This window comes from Maylandia zebra, linkage group LG4 (assembly GCF_041146795.1).
Source record: "Maylandia zebra isolate NMK-2024a linkage group LG4, Mzebra_GT3a, whole genome shotgun sequence".
NCBI classification, from domain to species: Eukaryota; Metazoa; Chordata; class Actinopteri; order Cichliformes; family Cichlidae; genus Maylandia; species Maylandia zebra.
In genome coordinates this window covers 32,980,580-33,001,631 of record NC_135170.1, presented here as the reverse complement: position 1 = coordinate 33,001,631, position 21,052 = coordinate 32,980,580, and the positions used below count along the sequence as shown (strand labels likewise).

The 21,052-nt window shown below is 40.6% G+C and overlaps 1 protein-coding gene across 1 annotated transcript; it reads left to right on the top strand.

Moving 5' to 3' along the window:
• The first annotated feature begins 1,312 nt into the window (after nucleotides 1-1,312).
• fam83fa (family with sequence similarity 83 member Fa) lies at nucleotides 1,313-19,532 on the top strand. Its single transcript, XM_004556346.3, has 5 exons — nucleotides 1,313-1,890; nucleotides 10,946-11,113; nucleotides 12,810-12,931; nucleotides 17,380-18,167; nucleotides 18,804-19,532. Exons 1-5 carry the CDS (start codon nucleotides 1,417-1,419, stop codon nucleotides 18,851-18,853), a joined length of 1,602 nt encoding a protein of 533 aa, XP_004556403.1. The 5' UTR covers nucleotides 1,313-1,416; the 3' UTR covers nucleotides 18,854-19,532.
• Nucleotides 19,533-21,052: the final 1,520 nt, after the last annotated feature.

Below are 21,052 nucleotides of genomic sequence, written 5' to 3'. Positions count from 1 at the left end.
GAGTGAGCCAGTGCACACCCGAGCACACAGCCCTGGACAACGAGAACTTTTTTCAAAAGTCTAGTTTTTATTTTTATTTTAGTTACATAAGATGCTTTTCTGCATTTAGTTTTAATTTGAAGTATTTTTTAGTTGGGATGCAAAACATAAGACTCCAAACAGACCTGCTGGAAACCTTTGTACATAGATTTTGAACTTTTAGCTGCATTGTCATAAATTTTGCAGCTTTTCCTACTGATAAAGACTCCTCCCGCATTACCATTTATACTACACCAAAGTAGTCAAGTAATAGATAAAACAATGAAATTGTCACAGATTAGTAGGCAGAGGACTCACTCGCAGGACTCTGAAGTTTAGAGAGAGGGTGAGGGTTTATTTGAAATGTGACACCAAGTGAGAATATATACATATATACAGTGGAACAGATAACACGGGGCTCCAGGGAGTAGGGCGGGGTCCGAAGGGAAGGTCCAAGATGGGGGTACACACACGCTCTTCTTCCACTCGATCCGTAACTCAAAAATGTCCACACTAAGAAGCTCACGCTCACTCACACACATCCACAGAAATCCAGACGGCAGGGAAGACGGGCAGGGAGTCTAGAAGGCCTGTACACAGAGGAAAAAACAAAGTCAGGAGGAAACTCTAGGGGATCAAAGGAACATTTTCATAGGTTACACTACACTGACACTTGGTAATGTGACAATCCAGCGAGGAAGCAGCCTCTCTTGCCATCTTAAGTAGTCTGCCAGGATCAGTGTGAATGAGCCACAGGTGTGTGTTCAGGGTGGGTTCAGAGGCGGGGAACCAAGGTCCAGTTCCGCCCTGGTGGGAGAGGTTAAGACAAACAATACACACACCACGACCTCTCCAGATCTTGAGAACCATGACAGAAATGACATAAAAGTTCCTGTTTTCCACTATCAACTAAAATCTCTGTTTTTATTATGCTGTGTCTACAGTTAAAAATATTTCTGTGAATTAAAAAAAACTTGTTTTAATGTTTTATAAATACAGAACCATCTGGGCAATGAGATGAGTTGAAACTGCATTTCTAGTTCTCATATTAGGTCAAGTAAGGGATTAAATGAGTAGTTAAACTTCTTTACAATAATGCTTAAGAGCAAAGTAGTGTGTATATGGCCGATAACATAAAATAAGTTTGACATCTCTGGTTAACTACAATAACGTTCCTCTACTCTGAAGGATCCACCACTGACAAACTTCGTTGTTGCCTTTTGAAAGTTGTACTCTGAAAGTTTACAGGCCGGATGTTCTTTAATAACGTACCTGTTGGCTCCGCCCCCTTGCTACCTGTCAGCACAGGTATTGCGGTTCTTGGGAAGCAGCAACAGCAGCAGCGGAATCAGCAGCGGTGGCGCACTGAGGGGGAAGTTATTTTTAAATCTTTGGGCCATGGCGGAGTCTCAGCTGGTGTGCATGGATGATGAGCACGTTAACGAGAAGGTCCCGGAGTCCAAGCCAGAGTTTTACTACAGTGAGGAGCAGCGTGCGGCCCTGGAGCAGCTGCTGAGGAATGGGGACGGAGCCTTCAAGATGCGCCTCCAGGAGGACAACACCAAAGACTTCCTATGCGCCCGGGAGGTCAAAGTTATCCGCAAAACTTTCCACGAGTACGACACAGACAGCGACTCCGAGTCCGGGGAGCACGACAAGTCCAAGGGCTCCTCCAGCGCGGACTCCGGGGTCCACTCCACCTACTGGCCCCAGATGTCCGACACAGAGGTCCCGACTCTGGACATCGGTTGGCCCGGCAGCAGCGGCGTCTACAAGGGGGTGACCCGGGTGTCCGTGTACACCCACCCCCCCAAAGAGCAGGGACCGCACATCAAGGCGGTGGTGAGGAGGCTCATCCAGGAGTCACACAAGGTAACAGAAAAGAAGAGAAACCCTGCATATCCACCCTGTTTACAGCATCTAAACCAAACTCAAATTTACGCACAAGTGTTTTAAAGTTTTTCTTTAATTATTCACATTTTTCTATAATAACCCACCAAATTTGGGACACCCTGACTTATAGGAACTTCAGTCCTTTTATTTGTTAACCTGAAGCGATAAAAACAGTCAGGGCTGCAGGTGAGTGTTCGCTTAGTCTGTGATGTAGTGCTTATGAAGCCAGAAAACAGTGAGAAGTATTCAGTTTTGTCCTGATTTAACTTCAAATCCACAGAGATTCAAATTCTACAGGCATGAAATAGTGAAACTTTAAATAAGAAGAAACCTCTGAGCTTTCCTGCCGAGCACTTTGCTTCTTACATGACTTGCCTCTAAAAGTGCTGATACAAAAATGTGACTGCATGCATCAAACAATAAAACAGGTGGAATAAAACACCTGCAGATTCAGATTTAGGAAAGTTTACGAGTCAGCTCCTGCACCTAAACCAAACAAAGGAAACTCCTTTCTTATATATGGAGCAATTAAAGGAGAAGTCCCTGACCTACTTCTAACAAAGAAGGAGAATAATGCTGTAATACTAACAGCGATTGGCTGCAGACGCTCACCTGACCACGAAAGTGACAAAGAACCCCCCCCCCCCCCCCTCCCCCAGACTGAGCCGGTTACAGTCAGTCCTCATGTTTCCTGTCTTGCCGAATTCATCATCATAAATGTCAGTTTGAGTTAAAGCTTCAGCTTTTTAGGATTTATTTTGAGTGCAAAGGACAGGTAGAGTGACAGGGACGGCCTGTTAAAAACAAAATAATATCAATAATATCAAAAGTTTTGATAATTGATCTTTTTAGGGTAAAAAATACTTTTAAACAATTTAAAATGTCCATATAAAAAAGGGGTTCGCTGCCTGAATTGTTCCAAGAATAATTTTTGGACTGAGTTTGTTTTCACCCCGCTGAGTCGTGTAGCACTTCCTTCATCCAGATTCATCCTGTCACGCAGTAATTGGATGATTAATTTGATAATGAGAGTAAGTTTTCTCACTTTTAATATATAAGAGTTATGGAAAAACAAAACAAAACAGGAGAATATTCACTATTAACAATAATAATCTTTAGTTTCAGGCCTGCTTGAATAAAGATTATTCAAAGATTTCTTCAATAATTCAATCTGTACCTTAGTCGTCCATACTGTCATGTATGCATATAACTCACATTGTGGCATATATATGTACACTTTGTACATGTACATACATTTTGCAGGTTTACATCTTGATAACTGCACCGTCTTAACAGTTTAATGAGTCGCCACAGAGCAGAAGCTGCAGGCGGGTTTCAAGTTTTTCACATTTGTCGTAACTCAAAGAGCTTTTTGTCATTTTTCAGCTGTAAGTCAAAGTGAAAATAAAAGATACACATCTGACTTTTTACCTGGAATTTCCATCGTCACGGCGCAGCGCTCTACTCCGGTGCTCCGAGTTTCAGCTTGCAGCGTAAAAGGGAATGATTGATTTATTCAGGGTTTCTTTGGGAACGTCATAGTGGGAAAAGCTGCTGCTGTTTTCTTTTCAAACAGAAACTCAGTTGGGTTTATTTCTTCATATATTCCCTCTGATATTCTCTGATACTTCTCGTGGGATATCTGTACTTTTACATAAAGTAGTTGTACTTTTGAGGTGTCTTGTGGCCTTCAAGTATAGGACTTAAATTGGTTTATTTCAGACAGAGGATGAGCTGAAGGGATGTACTGAGGTCTAGCATAAGATAAAAACGGATCATTTTGACCTGTGCTACTTAATTAGTGACCAGTAATAAAAACATCGAACTGGAAATGTTGTGTAGTATGTCACTTTTAAATACTTTTTAATAAACCGAGTGGCTAATAAGAAGAAAAGGTTCTGGAGGCCCGAGTAAGTCCACTGCTATGTTTGAGGTTATTTTAATGAGTGGTTCTCAGATTTTGGCTAAAGGTTGTTCTGTTGTCAATGTTGCCCTGAAAGAGACGTCGTTGTGTTTCTATCTCGTTGGGTCCCTGCAGACAGGGTGGTTATGACTAAAACATGATCACCTGATCACCCATCGCTGTCTTTATGAAGAGAACTACTGACATTAATGCACTCCCGAGGTGCTCCAAGGTTTTTCCTGGCTTTATCTGGTGTTTAGGTTCCTATTCCACATGTCGATGAGATTCTTTTGAGTTTTCTCTCGTGAGTTATCAGAAAACAGATCAAACAATCGGGGTACCAGGGGTTGATTTATTAAAGTTTTCTGTTAAAAATGTAATTCATCCCATGATACTAATGCTAAAAGCTGATTATGGGAAACATAAAAAATTCAAATTCAAATTTTATTTGTCACACACACACAACCATACACAGTATGACATGGGGGTGAAATGCTTGTAGCTGTACAATGCCCGACCATTAAATGACAGAAGAAAAGTTTTACAATATTTACAATTTACTACAAAAATTTACAAATTAACTTAGGAATTTACAGTAAAGAATGTGCAAATAGCAGAAGAGATTATAAAGATAAGGATTATAAATTATAGGAATTATAGAATTATAGGAAATGTGTGGTGGTGCGTGTGGTGACGTGTGTGAGAGTCCAGTCTTATAGTGACGTGTTTGGGAGAGTCCAGTCCTACACCTGGTTCAGGCCCCGAATAGCCTGGGGGAAGAAGCTCCTCTTCATTCTCTCTGTTTTGGCCTTAAGGGAGCGGAAGCGCTTCCCAGACCTCAACAGTGAGAAGAGTCCATTGTTGGGATGGGAGAGGTCCATCATAATCTTCCTAGCTTTGGACTTGCACTGCTTGGTGTAGATGGACAGCAGGTCAGGGAGCTCTGATTGAATGATGCGTTCTGCCGAGCGCACCACCCTTTGCAGATCTCGTCTGTCCTGCTTGGTGCTGTTCCCAAACCAGGTGCAGATGTTTGACGTCAGGACGCTCTCGATGGTGCAGGAGTAAAAGTTCTTGAGCACCTTCAGTGGCAGATGGAAGTCTCTAAGTCTTCTGAGGAAGAAGAGACGCTGACGGGCTTTCTTAACCAGGGTGTTGATGTGACAGGACCATGACAGGTCCTGAGTGATGTGGACACCCAGGTATCGGAAACTGTCCACTCTCTCCACTGGCGTGCCACTGATGATGAGGGGTTTGTAATTCCTCGCCTGCTTTGTAGTGAAGTCCACGATCGGCTCCTTAGTCTTGCTGATGTTTAGGAGGAGGTTATTCTCCTGGCACCAGGTCTCCAGGTTCCTAATCTCCTCCAGGTAGGCCGTCTCGATGTTGTCGGAGATCAGGCCCACAACAGCAGTGTCGTCAGCAAACTTGACAATGGAGGTGGATAAATAAGATAAAGATAAATAAATAATAATTAAAGATAAAATAAATATTTTTGGAACATTGTGATGCAGTTGGTGTTTCCAAAATTGATTTAGTTGGAAGTTTTAACAGAGATTAAATGTTTTTTTCAGCCTTGAAAATCTCATTGATTGAAGTTATGAAGGTTCAAAAATGCTCAAATGGAAAAACTAATGAGAACTGTAAAAGTGGCAAAATTCCGCCTACTTCTGTGAGCTGTCAGAGGCTGTAACACTGACAAATTCCATATTCTGAAGGCCGCACTTTTTTAATGGTTTCATTAAGTTACTGAAGTTAAGGAATCGGACGGAAACTTTTCTCAGATCTGTTTGATTTTAACCAGCACACTCACTGCGCCAGTGTATCCTCACGTCCTTTTTCTCAAAATGTAATGACCAGCAAACTGCACATGGCGTGTTTGAGGGGCATCTGCAAGTTGTAGCGCTGCAGTAGCGTTGTTGTAACGCTTGTTCAGAGAATTTTCTAGTAAGGTAGAAGGAGGTGAGGGTTAACGACGCCAGCGTGGGTAAATAAAATGATAAAAGCTAAATGAATGGGAGAGTCCTGTGCAAGTTTTAACAAGCTGAGTCATTAAAACGCAGAAGGGAAAAGCTGAGCGGCTGAGTGGCAGCCTCCCCCAAGATCCTGCAGACCAGGTTAAGGTTGGCATTTAACAAGCTGCTCTTTTTTAAAAAAAAAAAAAAACTTTTCTCCTCGCCCACTTGGAGTTTTGCACGACTCCGTCTGATTGGCTCAAATCCCAGGTGCGAAAATCATAGCTAATGAGGAGAATCGCTCACTTGCGATTGGTTTTGACAGGCAGCACCAGAGGCTGTATTTGCTGGGTGGAAAGACGAATAAAGATGTGCAGAACTCATCATATTTGAATAGTTAATAATCCACTTTATTATCCATCTACAGCAGTCTGCTCAGCACCGTGTCAGCTTAATGAATCAGGCACAGATTGCTCCCCTTCAGGTAAAATAACTCATCCCCTCCTAAAAGCCTGACAGATACTTGAAAGAGTCCTTGTGCAGTTTAAGTGGTGCACGCACGCACACGTTAATCCTGGATGCATAACATTACTCTACAGGAGATCATTATCACAATCCAAGAGAAGAGCTGAGATGTACATATGAAAGAGCTGAGGTGACAGTTACCGGTCAAACTGCATTCAAGAGAAAAAGCAGAAAATGTCGCCTGAAAGGGAAAGAAAACAACGAGTTCTTCGATTCAGGTGATGTCATGCGTATTTTCATGCACATGAAGAAGGTGCTCTTCACCAGAATCCCATCAGGAGAAGTCATTTACACAAGGTGTTGTCCATTCACGTCACAGGGCTCAAGTGTTTGATCCAATTTGCCACAGTGGAAGGTTTTCCATTATATCACACGTGATGATAGATACCAGAGAAAACAAGCTGAAGCCCAGCCATGAACAAAGACTGGCAGCAGCACTCGCCAACAAACACACAGAGCTCTCCAGGTGTTTCCAGGTCGTTAAAAGTAACAATAAAAATATTACATTGATCTTTGCTCATGTCTAAAGTGTCACTTCAGCTACTAAATAAACTGTGTGTAAATTCTTTTTTTAGATGTCTGTACATGATAAAACATGAACATGGCTTTCGGGGCTGAAAAACTGATGCTAAATCGGATCAGAGTGACTGTGAGGTGTGTTTTTTAACTGTGGGCATTTGAAAAGATCTCGCTTAAATATAAATATGTCAGCTGTGGACATCACTTTATCCCAGTTCTCAATTCAATTCAATTTCTTTATTGTCCCACAAGTGGAAATTAGTTTAGCAGCAGGATAAAAATAAACAGAACAATAATATAAAATAATAATGACAATAATAGTAATAGAAAGTCCAAGGACGTTTATTTGCCGGGACGCCTACTAGGAGTAACTGTTGGAGCTATGAACTGTTTCTGTTGTATTTCAGGCTTCTTACAGAACAAAATAACTGTTTGCATCAGAAGTTAGTGAGGCTGGTCTCTGCTTATGCAGCTACACCTGAAAAAAAAAACCCTGGAAACTGTTCTAATGGTTGTTAAACCACTTCTCTATGGGGGGAACTGTTGTGTTTTTCCTTATTTCCTGTAATATACACAGGTACTATGCTCCAGGTGGACCCTGAGTGCCAAGGCCTCTAAACACTGTTTCAGTTGTTCTTACTGATGATGGTTGTGTGTTACAGAGAAGTCCCACCCACCTGCTGTTCAAACCTTATGTTTATGAGCACCAGCCAATCAAGACAAAGTTTGCTTAATGGAGGAGGGGCTAAACCGGAAACAGTTTATGTCAGGCAGAGGGGCAACTCGGGGTCTGCACCAAAGGCTGGTATAAGACAAATAAGAGTTATTTTGAACTGTGAGTCATGTAAATACTTCTCTGCTGCTGACAGGTGCCTTTAATTAATTTTTAAAGCCCTCATTGAAAGCACAATGCTATTGGCAAATCTCTGTACCCACCTAAAAGGAGTGGTTGATTTAAAAACTCAAATTTCACAACAGCGCCATCGTAAACCTGCTGTTTGTGGACAAACAGCCCAAACCTCTTTTAGGTGAACTTGTAAACCACTACAACTGAAGTGGATCTAATCTGCTCACTTCCAGCTCCATATTTTTACTCTTGGAGTCTAAAAGAGTAGCTTTACATAAGTCACGTTTCAAAATAATCCTTCTTTCTCTTGTGCTTGGCCTCGTTTCACCCTCTGTTGAAAATGAACTTCTACATACACTTATTTTATTACTTTAAAATAAGTGTATGTTATCAGGTTTATCAGCCAGAGCTCGTGGAAGGTCAATGTAATAAAACAGTCTTGGCAGGTGGAATAACCGTTAGCCATACCAAATGGGCGTGTATGAAAATAACGCTTCAATTTCCAGAAAACCTTGAAATAGTTCAGATTAAGCATTTTCTGGATAGATGTTTTTTCCAACATAAAATGCATCGTAAGCAGTTTGGATGAGAATTTGATGACGGGAGCTTCACTGAGTCATGCCTGGTTTACTGTGTTATTCAAACTCGTGTCTTCCTGGAGAACTAGTTTCAGTTTGCTGGATGAGTCCCAAACAAACTGTAATAAGGAAATGGGGAAAAAAAGAGTCACATGGTCTTTTGAAACTGCTCTTAAGGGTACAAAAACCAGGAGAGGCTATAAAACATCTCAGTACAAACAGCAGTCTTATTGGTCTAATAAATCCAGTACATAATTAAACTGTATGCTGTAAAGTGTTATAAATGCATCTGTTAGAGATGTAGCTGCTGATTTCTTGCTCAGATTAGCGGTGCTGTGAGTCGTAGCCGTTGCTGGCATTTGTCCAAACTGTCTTTGCTAAAACTTTTAATCGCCTAGAAAAACAAGTTATGCAGAAGTGTGAACTGCTGCCGTGGTGGAAGGTTGCGTGTTTAAACTTCATATCACAAGACTAATGACAGGTTAGCGCCCTGGTGCCTTTGTTCGGACTGGCAGTGGGAGTGGTGGAAACATTCAGATGTTGTTTTAATGTTTAAATGGTGCATCCCGCAGCCGGATTTAAAAGTAAATACACAGGAATCGTGACTTTTCCCCATCAGGCTGGTCTGAGGTGTTTTACAGGAAAAAAACAGAAGTGGTTTCAGCTTTTATTTCCTTACTGAATTACCTGTGCACTTGCCATTCACTTTATTAGATTCAAGAAGGTGCTGGAAACATGGGTTTTGGTCCATGGTGAGAGCACGAGAAGCATCATAGAGTTAGTGCAGATTTGTCTGCTGCACGCCCATGATATGAATCTCCCGTTCCACCACGTGCCGAAGCTGCTCTACTCTGGTGACTGTGGAGGGCAGTGAATTCACTGTCATGTTCAAGAAACCAGTCTGAGATGATTTGGTGCTTTGTGTCATATGAAGATGGGTACACTGTGGTCATAAAGGGATGGACACGGTCAGCAATAAAACTGAGTGCTGAACAGTTACTAAGACAGTCAAGAAAATATCTCCCACACCATGACATCACCGTCAGCACCCTAAATGCTGGTACAAGGCAGGATGGATAAGTGCTTTCATGTCATTAAAGCCAAATTGTGACCCTACCCTCTGAATGCCACAGCATAAATGTAGTTTGTTGCCCAAGACACTTTAAATTTGTGTGATGAAGTGATCAATGAGGACATAAAGTTTAGACTTGGTGTATCCGTGGATGCTTCCTCTGTAACTTCAGGGTTCAGAACTCAGACTTATATCTAAATCATAGGTATGCTGCAACCACACACTTGTGCTGTAACCTGACGTGCATCTTTCTAGAGAGGAAAATACTCGTTGCATTGTTGCAGTGAGTGCAGTCATTTCCTTCAACTCATTTCTGGTTACTCCTTCTTGTGCTGCTATTTTTCAAACTGACTGGAAGGGAACTGAGCAGCTCGGATAGAGAAACTCAACCACCAACGGGTATTTTAGCATCGCAAGCATAATGTGCACAAGTATAAATGCTGGCAATGGTTTCGGCCTGTTGCACAGCCTACAGCCTAGATTCTGTGTAGATTTAAAGCCAAATATAAATTAGCTCGGTCATGCTGTGACCGCAATGATACTATTAAATCCAGAGGCTTAGCTGAGCTTATCTTCAGTCATAGTGAAAAATAAATGTGTCATATCACACATTCTAATATATCTGCTGATTGACTGATACATAAATGAAGAAACAATGAGAATGACTGATTTGTTTTGTCTGTTAAAGTTGGTAACAAGGTGTCTTCTATAAGGATCCCTCCTTTCTAATCATTCATTATTGCTGACTTCGCCTTTATGTGTGTGTCTGGTATGAAATTCTTTTGTCTGTTTAACAAACAAAAATGAAACTTACATTTCTGTTCCCATGACTAAAGGCACAAAAAGATGGGTTTTGGTTTTTTTACTTAGTCCCAACGTCTTTCGGGTTTTATTTCATATATTTTCTGTTATTATGTACACGACTGCGGTGACATAACCGTGACGTCTGCTCTTTATTGATCTGTCAGTTAGAGTGGGTGTAAGTGTGTATAGATAGACTGCATTTTTACATGACTCATTTCATGAGTTTACATTTTTTAAATATCTTTAAAGTTCACACCAAGGCTACCAAATTAATTTCAGATGTGTGGGATGAAAAAGCAAAAGTAAAAGAGAAATAGTTTTGCTGATGGGGCTGGACCTGGAGTTGAACTGCCAACCTGACTGCTCACAACCATCCTCATAGCCTCTGTAGCTCCATGCAAAATGTACTTAAGTTTAACAGTAAGCAAATGAACTGGTATAAATGGAAGTCAGGACCACCTTATGAACTGTTAAACAACTTTAAACTAGCTTTGAAATAAAAATTTCAACCAGCTTGCGGTGAGCACACATGGTGCGAACATTAGGGGATGCCCTCAGTCACATGCTATCTGCTTTAAATGGCACTAAAACTTTGAGAGCCTCAATCCAATGAGTCTCAATATTTTGTGAATTATTTATTATATTTGAATAATATTCACATACTTGTGTATTGTGTATGCTTGCTGTTAAAGTCTTCTTCTTTTGTTCAGCAATTGTTGTTTCCAAATTAAAAAAAAAATATGACTGCTCAAATAACTGAAAAAGAGCACAAGTGTTAATGGATATGCACGAGTAACGTGAGATGGCTCCTCTCTCGTCTGTTTCTCGCAGGTAGTGGCCATCGTCATGGACCTCCTCACGGACCTGCAGATTCTCCAGGACCTGCTGGATGCTTCGTCACGGCGTGGCGTGGCAGTTTACGTTGTGCTGGAGGCCAGGGGAGTGCCCCACTTTCTGGATATGTGCTCTCGGCTGCAGATTAACGCGATGCATCTGCGGGTGAGCAAACAGAGCGCTGCAGAGAGAGGAGGTTCTCTAACACAGTAAACAAAGAGGAAATGAACATGGGAAAACAGCTCAGTAGGTCACTGCTGAGTCCTGGAACAATGCCGATGACGGCTGGAATTATCCCAGATTAAAACTTATTCTGAATCATAGGCCAGGCTTTCTGGGAAATCGCTGACAAGTTAATTACCTCAAAGGTTTGATCTAGTTAAAACATGAACCAGGAAAACTTGGCAATACACTTACCGAACCAACTACAAAAACCTTACATTTTCCCACTTAACCCTAAGGGTAGTTTTATGTTTGATTTCTCATAACTGCCTTTGCAGCAGAGCATTGGAAGTTACAGGAATTTCGTTTGTGAAACCTGCCAATTTACTGCTCAGAAAAGTATCCAGCATTGAATGGATGGAGTAGTTTTTAATGGGACTTTTAAAGAATTGATACAGCTTAACATAAAACATAAACAGTAGACGGTTAGCTAAAATTTTGAGTAAATGGTTGAAATAGTTTTTAAAAAGGGATAAAATTAACAAATTAAATAGTTAAGTCAGCAAAATAGTCAATGATTAAGGATGAAAAAAACGCATTTTATATAAGTAACTGAAATAGATTGCAAAGATTTGCACAAACTGTTACACTAGTTAGCTAAAAGTAGCGGATGTAGCGGTTAGCTAAAATTTTAAGTAAATGATTGAAATAGGTTAAAAATAGGATTAAAGTAACTGATTAAATTGTTCAGTCATAAAAAAAAGTCAAAGATTGAGGCTGAAAAAGTATTATCTAAGTAACTAAAACAGATCATTAAAGGTTTCGCAAGAACAGTTTAACTAGTTAGCTAAAAGTAGCAGACGTAGTGGTTAGGAAACTGATAAACAGCAGGAAATCAATAAAATGTGAGGAAATGGACTTGTTGGAGCACTTGTGTGAAAGTATGTGTGAAAATAAAAAGAAGTATTTTCCTTCCAGTGTAAAACAGGGAGGGTCAAATTAATAATTTTTGAGGAATTACTGGAAAATCGACTGCTGAGCAGACGCTAGCACGAGCTAACATGTAATTGCTGCTTCTTGTGGTGCAGAACCTGAGAAGTGACATTAGGTGCTGATTTAGATTAAGCGCAAATAGTGAGTCATCTGTCATCCTATCTTCACCGTGTCATAATACCCAGTCTTATCTGTTGTATGCAGAGTTTTTTCAGCTCCAGTCTGGTTTAACCGGAGTGGTGGAATGGCTGGCCATTGTGGTATCAGTTTATAAGGCTGTGAAAGACCCTTTCAGAGTGCCGGGCTCTGTTACTGTTACTAGTGACAAGGGAACATTCATAGATCCTGAGAACAGATCCAAGGACAGTAACTTGACGCTCTCACCCCACGCCAGGGTTGACACCACAGGAGAGCCTCCTCCCAGTTTGTCTACTCAGCATTTACGTCCTTTTCGTTTCCTGCTTCCCTCTAAGTAAACAGAGGTGGCTGAAGTGTTTGGGTTTTAGCCTTTACTTATTATGAAAGCTGACTTTATGTTTCTGGGTGTGCCTGCAGAAATTTGACTTGGCATCTCTGTAAATCAGCCAGTCATCCTTGAAAAAGCCACGGATGCCCGATAGCTGGGGTCCGTTTACTCAGGCTTACCTGTGTGACATTTTTGACACAGGTAAGCCAGTGTGTAATCCAACAGGTGTTTCTTTTACAGAATCTACGTGTGCGGATGCTAAAAGGTGCAGGGCTGGCCCTGTCCTTTGGAAAACTGCCAGGCTCCCTGTGCTCCAAATACATGCTGGTGGATGGAGAGAAGGTCATGTTTGGGTCTTACAGGTAAATATCAAACCAGTGTTTCTTTTTGTGGTCAGGTGCATTCAAAGGAAGCAGAAAAGGTTGATAAAGCAACCTGTTTCAATTTATTATTTTATGTAAGATTTTATAGCACCCAGAAGAAGAAAAATGTAAATAAAAACAGAATACAATAAGTTGCAAGTCCCATAAACACATTTTATTCATAACACAACACAGAAAACTGAGACATTTCATGAAAAATATGCACTTATTTTGAATTCAGTGGCAGCAAAATGTCTCAAAAAGTAATGGAGCAACAAAAGGCTGGACAAGTGGTACTTAGAAAATAGCTGGAGGAATGTTTTGCAAGTATTTGTGTTAAGTGGGAGCAGGTCAATAACATGATTGGGTCTAAAAACATCTTAGAGAAGATGTTTGAGGTAAAAATGGGCAGAGGTTCACTAATTTTCATTAAACTGCATCTGCAAATTGTGTAAAATTGAGAAAACCTATGTCTCGTCATCTAGAGTACACAATCTTCCAAAGATTCAGAGAATATGGAGAAATCTCTGTGTGCAAGTGACAAGGCTGAAAATCAGCACTGCATTAAAAGCTTTCAGAAATCACTGTCTGTGAACACAATTAACTGTGCCATCCACAAATGGAGGTTAAAGCTCCATCATGCAAAGACGTCCTGTCTTCTCTGTCTTTATCTTCATATCTCATGCCTTTGTGCCTATTGAACTGGCAGCTTGCACATCTGGAAAATCTACCGGCACACCTACATTTGCTACTGAAAGGTGCATATAGTCTACAGATCAACATATGCTCCGATCCAGACAATGCTTTTTCAGCTAAACTGCAGAGTTTCTATTAGAATAGCACAGAATAGATGCAGTATGTGAACTGACCAGCCAGCAGTCCGGGAGCACCATGAAACTAAAAATACGACAAAGAAGACAGAGGACTGTTGAACAGCTCAAGTCCTATATCAGACCAGAATGGGAGAACATTTCTCTTCTACAAGTCCAGCAGCTGCTCTCCTCAGTTGTTTACAGAGTGTTGTTAAAAGCAGAGAGGACGCTACACAGTGGGAAACACGGCCCTGTCCCAACTCTTTTGAGACACGTTGCTGCCATCAAATTCAATATGAGCCAAGATTTTTCTTTAAATGGTTTAAATATTTGATACTTTCTGTGTTTTATTTTGAATAAAATATAGGATTATGAGATTGCATTCTGTTGTTATTTACTATTTACACAGCGTCCCAACTTTTTAGGAACTGTGGTTGTACAAAAATTAAATTATACTATATACAGCAAGGTGTTTGTTTTCTGATGTCTCTATATGCTGTAAGGAATGGGATGAATTTAAATATTCACACTAACAGATAAATCATGTAATTAAGGTATGCTCTCGTTGGGAAATGGAAAATCCTTCAAAATAAAAGTCCAGCTTAGCGTGCCGAGTCCAGTTGTATCTTGTTTTTGGTCAAAACTTTGAACCGCTTGACCTCCTATATTCGACTCCATGTTACGGTGACATGTTCAGAGTCACAATTGAGACTCATTTGGACAGTTTCACTTTTACACATAATACAGTGTCCCTCTGACACAGTTTCACTCCAAAGCAGATTAACTGATCCTGATATGGTTATTAAATAACCATTATTTGTGCTTCATTTGATTGACTATTTGTATCTTTTGTGTAAACCCAACATAATGAGAGCAGCTTGTTTGTGACTGTTAGGTGTGAGACATTTTCTCTAAAAGCAGCCGGCACAAAAGGAACTCCATTAAACCTCCAAATAACTCCTTACACACTCTGAAGCTTATTAATCTTGTAAAATGACTAAAGTGCTTTTTAAACACACTCTCTTCTTATCTGCTGTTGGTTCAGTGTGGGAAAAGATAAATGTATTGTTGTAGGTCCGCTTTTTGGTAAATGTCGTTGGTGACCGAGCCGGACGTTTATGACCTGGGAGATTATTATAAGGGAATCGTACCGCTTTCTCCTGAGTGCTTTAAAATGATTAAGTAGTTTCAGAGAAACCATTAAAACAATAAAAAAACTTACACTAGGTGAAAGTATGACATTTAAATGAAATCCTACACCAGGCAGTGATGCGGGTGAATTAATTATCCAGCTTTTAAAGATTTCTACAGTTGATTAAGTTTATTTTTTTTGTTTTATTTTTTGGTTGCAATATCCACAAATTAAAGGCATTTAGCCTCTGTCTGTACTCAATGTACCTCTCTTATCTTCCTCACTCATTTTTAATTGTAGTAATACATTGCTTTGTTTTATTCTGTTCCTTTCTATTCTGCAACCTTTTTCCAGTATTGCAAATGGTACCGCTGCCAGATCCACACAAAAAAGGGCTTTCTCTCCTTATCCTTCACATTAAAAGCCCTTGGCATATACAGTGCATGACTGCTGTAGTAAGCCGAAGCATTTTACAGCACATTCTGGGATCAAAATAAAACCTTATTTATTAGTTTAATAGTTCAATTAAGTTTTTTTCATACAGTGTCAAATCACAACAACATTAAACCAAGTAAATGAACGATTAAAGATTTGAAACAAACAAACAAATAGATAAATTTTATCGCTGCTGAGGATAAAAAGAATTCTGCAGAGGTGAACATATGTAACCCAGAAGGGGGGAGATCATATAACAATCAGTGCACGTCTAAATACAGTTAACGGCATAAAAAACATCGAGCCTACGTTTCCGTATAGCAGTCATATCAGTATGAACAGTGAATATAAATGTCAGGTATCAATATAAACAGTAATTTTAATGCAAATCTACAAAGAAAAAGATTCCTTTTAACCTGCAGCAATGACAGGAAGTACACGCATTTTTGCACGTGTTGAATAAATCAAGTTTCTGGTGCAGATTGGGCTATGACAAAAGCTAACATTTATCTTTTTAAAAATCTAAATCCAGGACATTAAATCGAATGTTAGTGATGGCCGCACTGGGAAATGGAGATCACATTAAGAGCCAGACACATGCAGTGCACTGATATGCTTTAAATGAACTGAAACATAAAAATCTATTGTTGTTGCACATCCCAGAAAGACTTCTTAGATACAGTTTAGTCTACATAAAGGCAAAATAATGTCATTTGTTCAGTTTTAGATGTTGTGTTGCCATAACTACATACATGCTGATAAAACAGCTGCAACCATTAGTGCAAAGTTCAGAATTGCAAAAGAGCTCGATTTCACCTCTGAGCTCCGAGTTTGACAGGATCCACACAGCTGTATTCTCGTTGTTAAATCGCTGTTCTGAAAGCTGCAAACAAACAAAATGAGTCTGAATGCACGTCATCTGACCACATCAGTGATGAGGCGAATCTTCCTTCACTGACTAAAGTCAAAACTGGAGGGACCGATTTGTGGCAGGTGAAATGAGCACAGTCATGTCCTGACTCATGCGTGATGCCTCATTATGAATGCAAGTTTAAATAGAAAAGTTACAGGCTGCAGCTATGTGGTCAACACCGAGGGCTCAAAAGTGATTCTACAGAGGCAGCCGTATTGAGTCGGCATTTTTATACATCTTTAATTTTCACCAAATTTAATGCATGCATCTCAAACAATGTAGCGCCACCAAAGGGTCAAAGTTGGCGCTGTGTTCATGGAGGAACCATGTGCAAGGTTTGCCTCAACAAGTTCCCATCGATCGTCTTATAACCTGACTTTGTGCTGCCACTATCCACCAATTTTGCAGTCTCACAAAATATGGCACCAACGGTAAGATCTAAAGTGTATCTAGTGTTTGTTGGATAACTGCATCCATAGCTTGAGGCATCAGTTTACAGCTCCATGAGATGCCTTGTTGTGGAGATGTGGCCCTGTTGCTATAAAAAAAAAGTAACTTAATTTGCATGAAATTTGTTCTGTGGTCTCATTTGGTGATGCTGATGTTAGCCTTAAAAAACTAATCAGTGAAAAGAAGCGTGAAAACTTACGGCCGACACATGGAAACACCCCTGACATAACCGCCATATTGGATTTCATCAAATGGTCACAAATTTCTTCCAGTCTTAACCAAAATTTACACAGTTTACATTTTTACATCTGAAAGACCCGAAAATGGTGATGTAGCTGTTACAAAGGAAGCAAGGACATGGGATAGGTCATACTGAAGCACTGTGAGGCAACTGTTGTTGTGATTTGGAGCTATTTAAATAAAATTGAATTGAAGTGAATCTCAGCAGCTTGTGATGAATGGTTACTGAACCTGCTGACTAGACTTGGAAGCACTTCTTGTTGCCCTAAAAAGCCCAGTTTGACCTCTGAGTTTGTTGGATTTAGCCAAAACCTGCTAAATAGGGGAGTGTGTGTATATGTATATATTCTTTAAATGGCCTTAAATAATAAAATTCAAGCAGTTGTGTCTCCCGGTGTTTTATCTCATATTTTTTGTCCACTTTAAATCACCGCTTTGGTTTACGCTCCTGTTTTTTTTTCTGCAGCTTCACTTGGAGTTCGTCCCGGCTGGACAGGAACATGATCACGGTGATGTCGGGACACACTGTGGACTTCTTTGATAACGACTTCCGAGAGCTGTACGCAGTGTCTGAGCAGGTGGACCTGTACAGAGAGTTCAACATCACTAAGCCGCCTCTTCCTACACCAGTCATGAAGCCAAAGATGCAGCACATCCGGCCTCTGCCCGTCACTACATCTCGCTTTCAGGTATCGGTTGGGGACTCCAGGCAGATTGACCTGAAAGTTCCTGCGCATAAGTACCACAATCCCAAGTACTCGCTGGTTTTCGGGAACAGTTTGGGTCTGACGGGTTCGCTACAGGACTTGTCGACTCAGAGGGACTCGCTAGTAGGTGGGTTGAACCAAAGGAACGGTCTGCAGAACGGCTTTCTCAATGCAAACAAGGAAAAGTTGGACCGAGCCTCCCCACAGAGTCCGGGTTCACCTACAGAGGAGGATGGAAAAGGAGGTCAGAAGAACCAGGCAGACGGACCCAAAAAGCGCAGCTCCTTCAGGCATTTCTTGAAAGGCAGAGGAGCCAATCACAGTACAGACACTATCGAGGAAGGCGTGGTCACTCCTCAGAGCCCCTCCCCCACTATCACAGCAGACTGTAAAGTCTCAGTGGCCAACAGGGTTGCGGGAAATGAATCCGACGACTCGTTTCAGTTCATTGAGAAACCAGGACCACTGAAAACCAAAATCAAGAAGCCGTCGAAGTTCATTCAGAGGAGCGTGTCTATGCAGACCATCAGCACGGCAGACGAAGACGGTGCGTCATCACAGATCTTTTATTTTATAATTCAGTGGTCCGAGTGAGCAACAAGGCAAATATTTCCTGAATGCTTTGTCTATAAAATGTTTAAAAAGTAGAGTTACAAACTAACATGTAAACTTCTTGAAAGTCCAGGATTTTCTGTCTGATACACTCACATTAAAGCCTCTATCATCAAATCAACTCATTTCTGGTCCACGTTAAATGGCAAGTAGCTGAAACGATGCTCTTTAGTTTCAAATTAAATTTCCGGTGGTGTTAAATATTTAGATTTTGAATCTAGATCTAGATGTACATGACACTAGAACATCGTAAAAGTTTTTACCCTTTTAATTTCAAACCTTTTTTGTTTGTTTGAAACATTTTGGAAAATATCTTTTGCCGAGTGTTTGCAAAGCACTTTATCTTACTAGGAGATTCAAAATTGCAGTGTCAGAAGAAGAGAACATTTGAACCTTTCTGAATCCTTAGCATTTTTAAAGACATTCCAGGGACCTGCAGGAGCCCTGTGATGTCTGTCGATAATATTAATGTTTTTCGTTTCGTCATGGTCAAGAATCAGTTATTGTGTGACCGCAGTTTGTGATTGTGAATTAAATTGAAGGATTTTTTTCCCCTTTTATTTACCAACAGGGTTCAAAAGTCGCCGCCGGCATCAGAAGAGGAACTGCATCCAATCATGAGAAAAAACACGAGGATATTCGGACACTTTAGGGTCTGGTTGTTAAACCTGCTGCAGCGGGTGAGTCTCTGTATCGCCTCACTGCAACCAGCTGACGTTTCTTCACGAAAAATGAGTGCAGTTTGTCCCTCTGGACACGTATGCTGCTTCAGGCTGAGCTGAAGGTCAACACTAGAGACACGCTGCAGCTGAACTCCCTCGAGACGTTTTCGGCCAAAGTGCTCATGGGAGATTTTATTGCCACTATTAAATGTATTTTCTACACTTTTTTGGTATTAAGTTATTTTACAACTAAAGTGTTTTCATGTTTTACACTCGTGAACCTAAAGACTGAGAGAGCAGCCGATGACTGATCCAGGTGACATAGATGGATTACATAACACCTCTTAGGTATTCTGGTCTCCATGGGGACAGGAAAAGTGATCAGACGTGGTGTTGTACCCGAGTGTAACCTTACTGAGGACCCTTGGCAACAGTGTTTATGGGAGTGTGTTGTACAGACTGTGAATAATGTATGAGGAACTGTGCGTCTGCACTTTGGGATTTTGTTTTGATACGCAGGTGAAACAGGTCGGAGAATAAAATGTGAATCCTTGAGAACCACTTGAGACACAAATGATCTGAACTGTTGCAGAAATGGAATAAAAACAAAAGGGAAAAAAAAGTGTTTGTGTGATTTGGTGTCAGTTAAAGAGCAGCATGCAGACAGATAGCCTGTTATTTTCAGAAATGTAAACCAGGGGAGATCGCTTTTTGAGCCCTGAGATTTGATGAAGATCAACAGCGAATATTCAAAGCTTTGCCTGACTGCACAGCAGGAGGTGGGGGTCAGGTCTTATGCTGCTTACAAAGTTAGAAGGAACACGATGTCTCCTGGTGAACTATAGCTGAGTGCTGCTTCGTGGTGAGGGGTACAGATGGGGAGGGGTGCCTCTTTCTGACCTTAAGCAAGTTCCTATAGATTTTCAGTTTGGTGCTTATTTAAAAAAAAAAAAAAAAAAAGTCAATAACTCTCAGCCAATAACTGAGGCTTAGACTATGAAGCAGGTTCAACATAAAAAGTCAGGCCTTCTTTGCATTTAATTGCCCAACTTAACATAAAACTCAAGTCAGATTTAAGAGAAATCACACTGGTTAGCAGCTTGAACTCTTTCTGTATCAGGCTCTGACAGTAAAGGAGCATTTAAAATGCATCATTTGACTCTTCCTCCATACAATCTGGGTCGATTGCGCACCGCCTACTTCGGTCAGAGATATTATCAGGTAGAGTAAGCTAGAAAAGTAATCCACTCTGATGTTAAAAACAAGTCAAGAGTTGGTGATGCTGCAGAAAATTGTAACTTTTTGTCTCCATGAGTGGACGTACATATTTGTTTCACCACTTAATGCTGCAGGTGATTTAAACTGTCTAGAAAACTGGATACATTTAAGTATCAGTCCATTCATGTCTGACAGTCGTAGAGGCCAATGACAGAGACCTACAAATTAGTTTGTGGTCAGATCACAGAGAAATTAATCAGATTTTATCTACTCTGCATACAGACTGATTAATTTTCTAATGTCTGATCTATTAGCCATAATTCCAGCAGTGGAAAATGGAATTTGGGTACACTAGGACCAACTGAATGAATGTCTATTCTTCTAAATATGTGGTGCTTTTTGCACTGGTGTAACTTTGCTGCACACTGCTTTGTTTCTCTCCAGTAGTTAATTACTCCAGTTAGAGATTGTAGTGGAGAAAATCAGTGAAAATGTTGAGCTACAGAAGAGTTTAAACCAAAGCCCTGAACATAATTTGCTCAGGACCAGGTTCTGAGTTTAGCATTAGTTACCATGATGATGTAAGGGTAAGACTGCAGTCGCCTTCATCACAGTGAAAACCCGTTGTATCTCGCTAACCCCCAAAAGTTGATTCTGTTCATCTGGACGTAGCGTTTTCAGTGGGAGAAACATTTCGTCACTCATGCAAGTGCCTTCTTCAGTCTCAGCTGACTGCAGGTTTCCCCAACCTTAGAAACAGTGCATTTAAATAATGACTGAAACCAGCCCACTGAAGGAACAAAGCTTCCTTTGAACAAAGCCTGTGAGGTCAGTTTCTTCATCATAATTATGCAAAGTCTCATGACCATTGATCAACAATATATGTCACTAACCTATTTGGGGAGGGTTAGGTGAATTTAAAGGTGCTTATTATAAATTT

What these genes read in the sequence shown, in the direction of transcription:
- fam83fa (XM_004556346.3), top strand. Translation starts at nt 1,417, where the DNA reads ATGGCGGAGTCTCAGCTGGTGTGCATGGATGATGAGCACGTTAACGAG. An exon ending in TCATCCAGGAGTCACACAAG is followed by an intron (nt 1,891 to 10,945) that starts GTAACAGAAAAG and finishes TGTTTCTCGCAG; the next exon opens with GTAGTGGCCATCGTCATGGA. An exon ending in CAGCACGGCAGACGAAGACG is followed by an intron (nt 18,168 to 18,803) that starts GTGCGTCATCAC and finishes ATTTACCAACAG; the next exon opens with GGTTCAAAAGTCGCCGCCGG.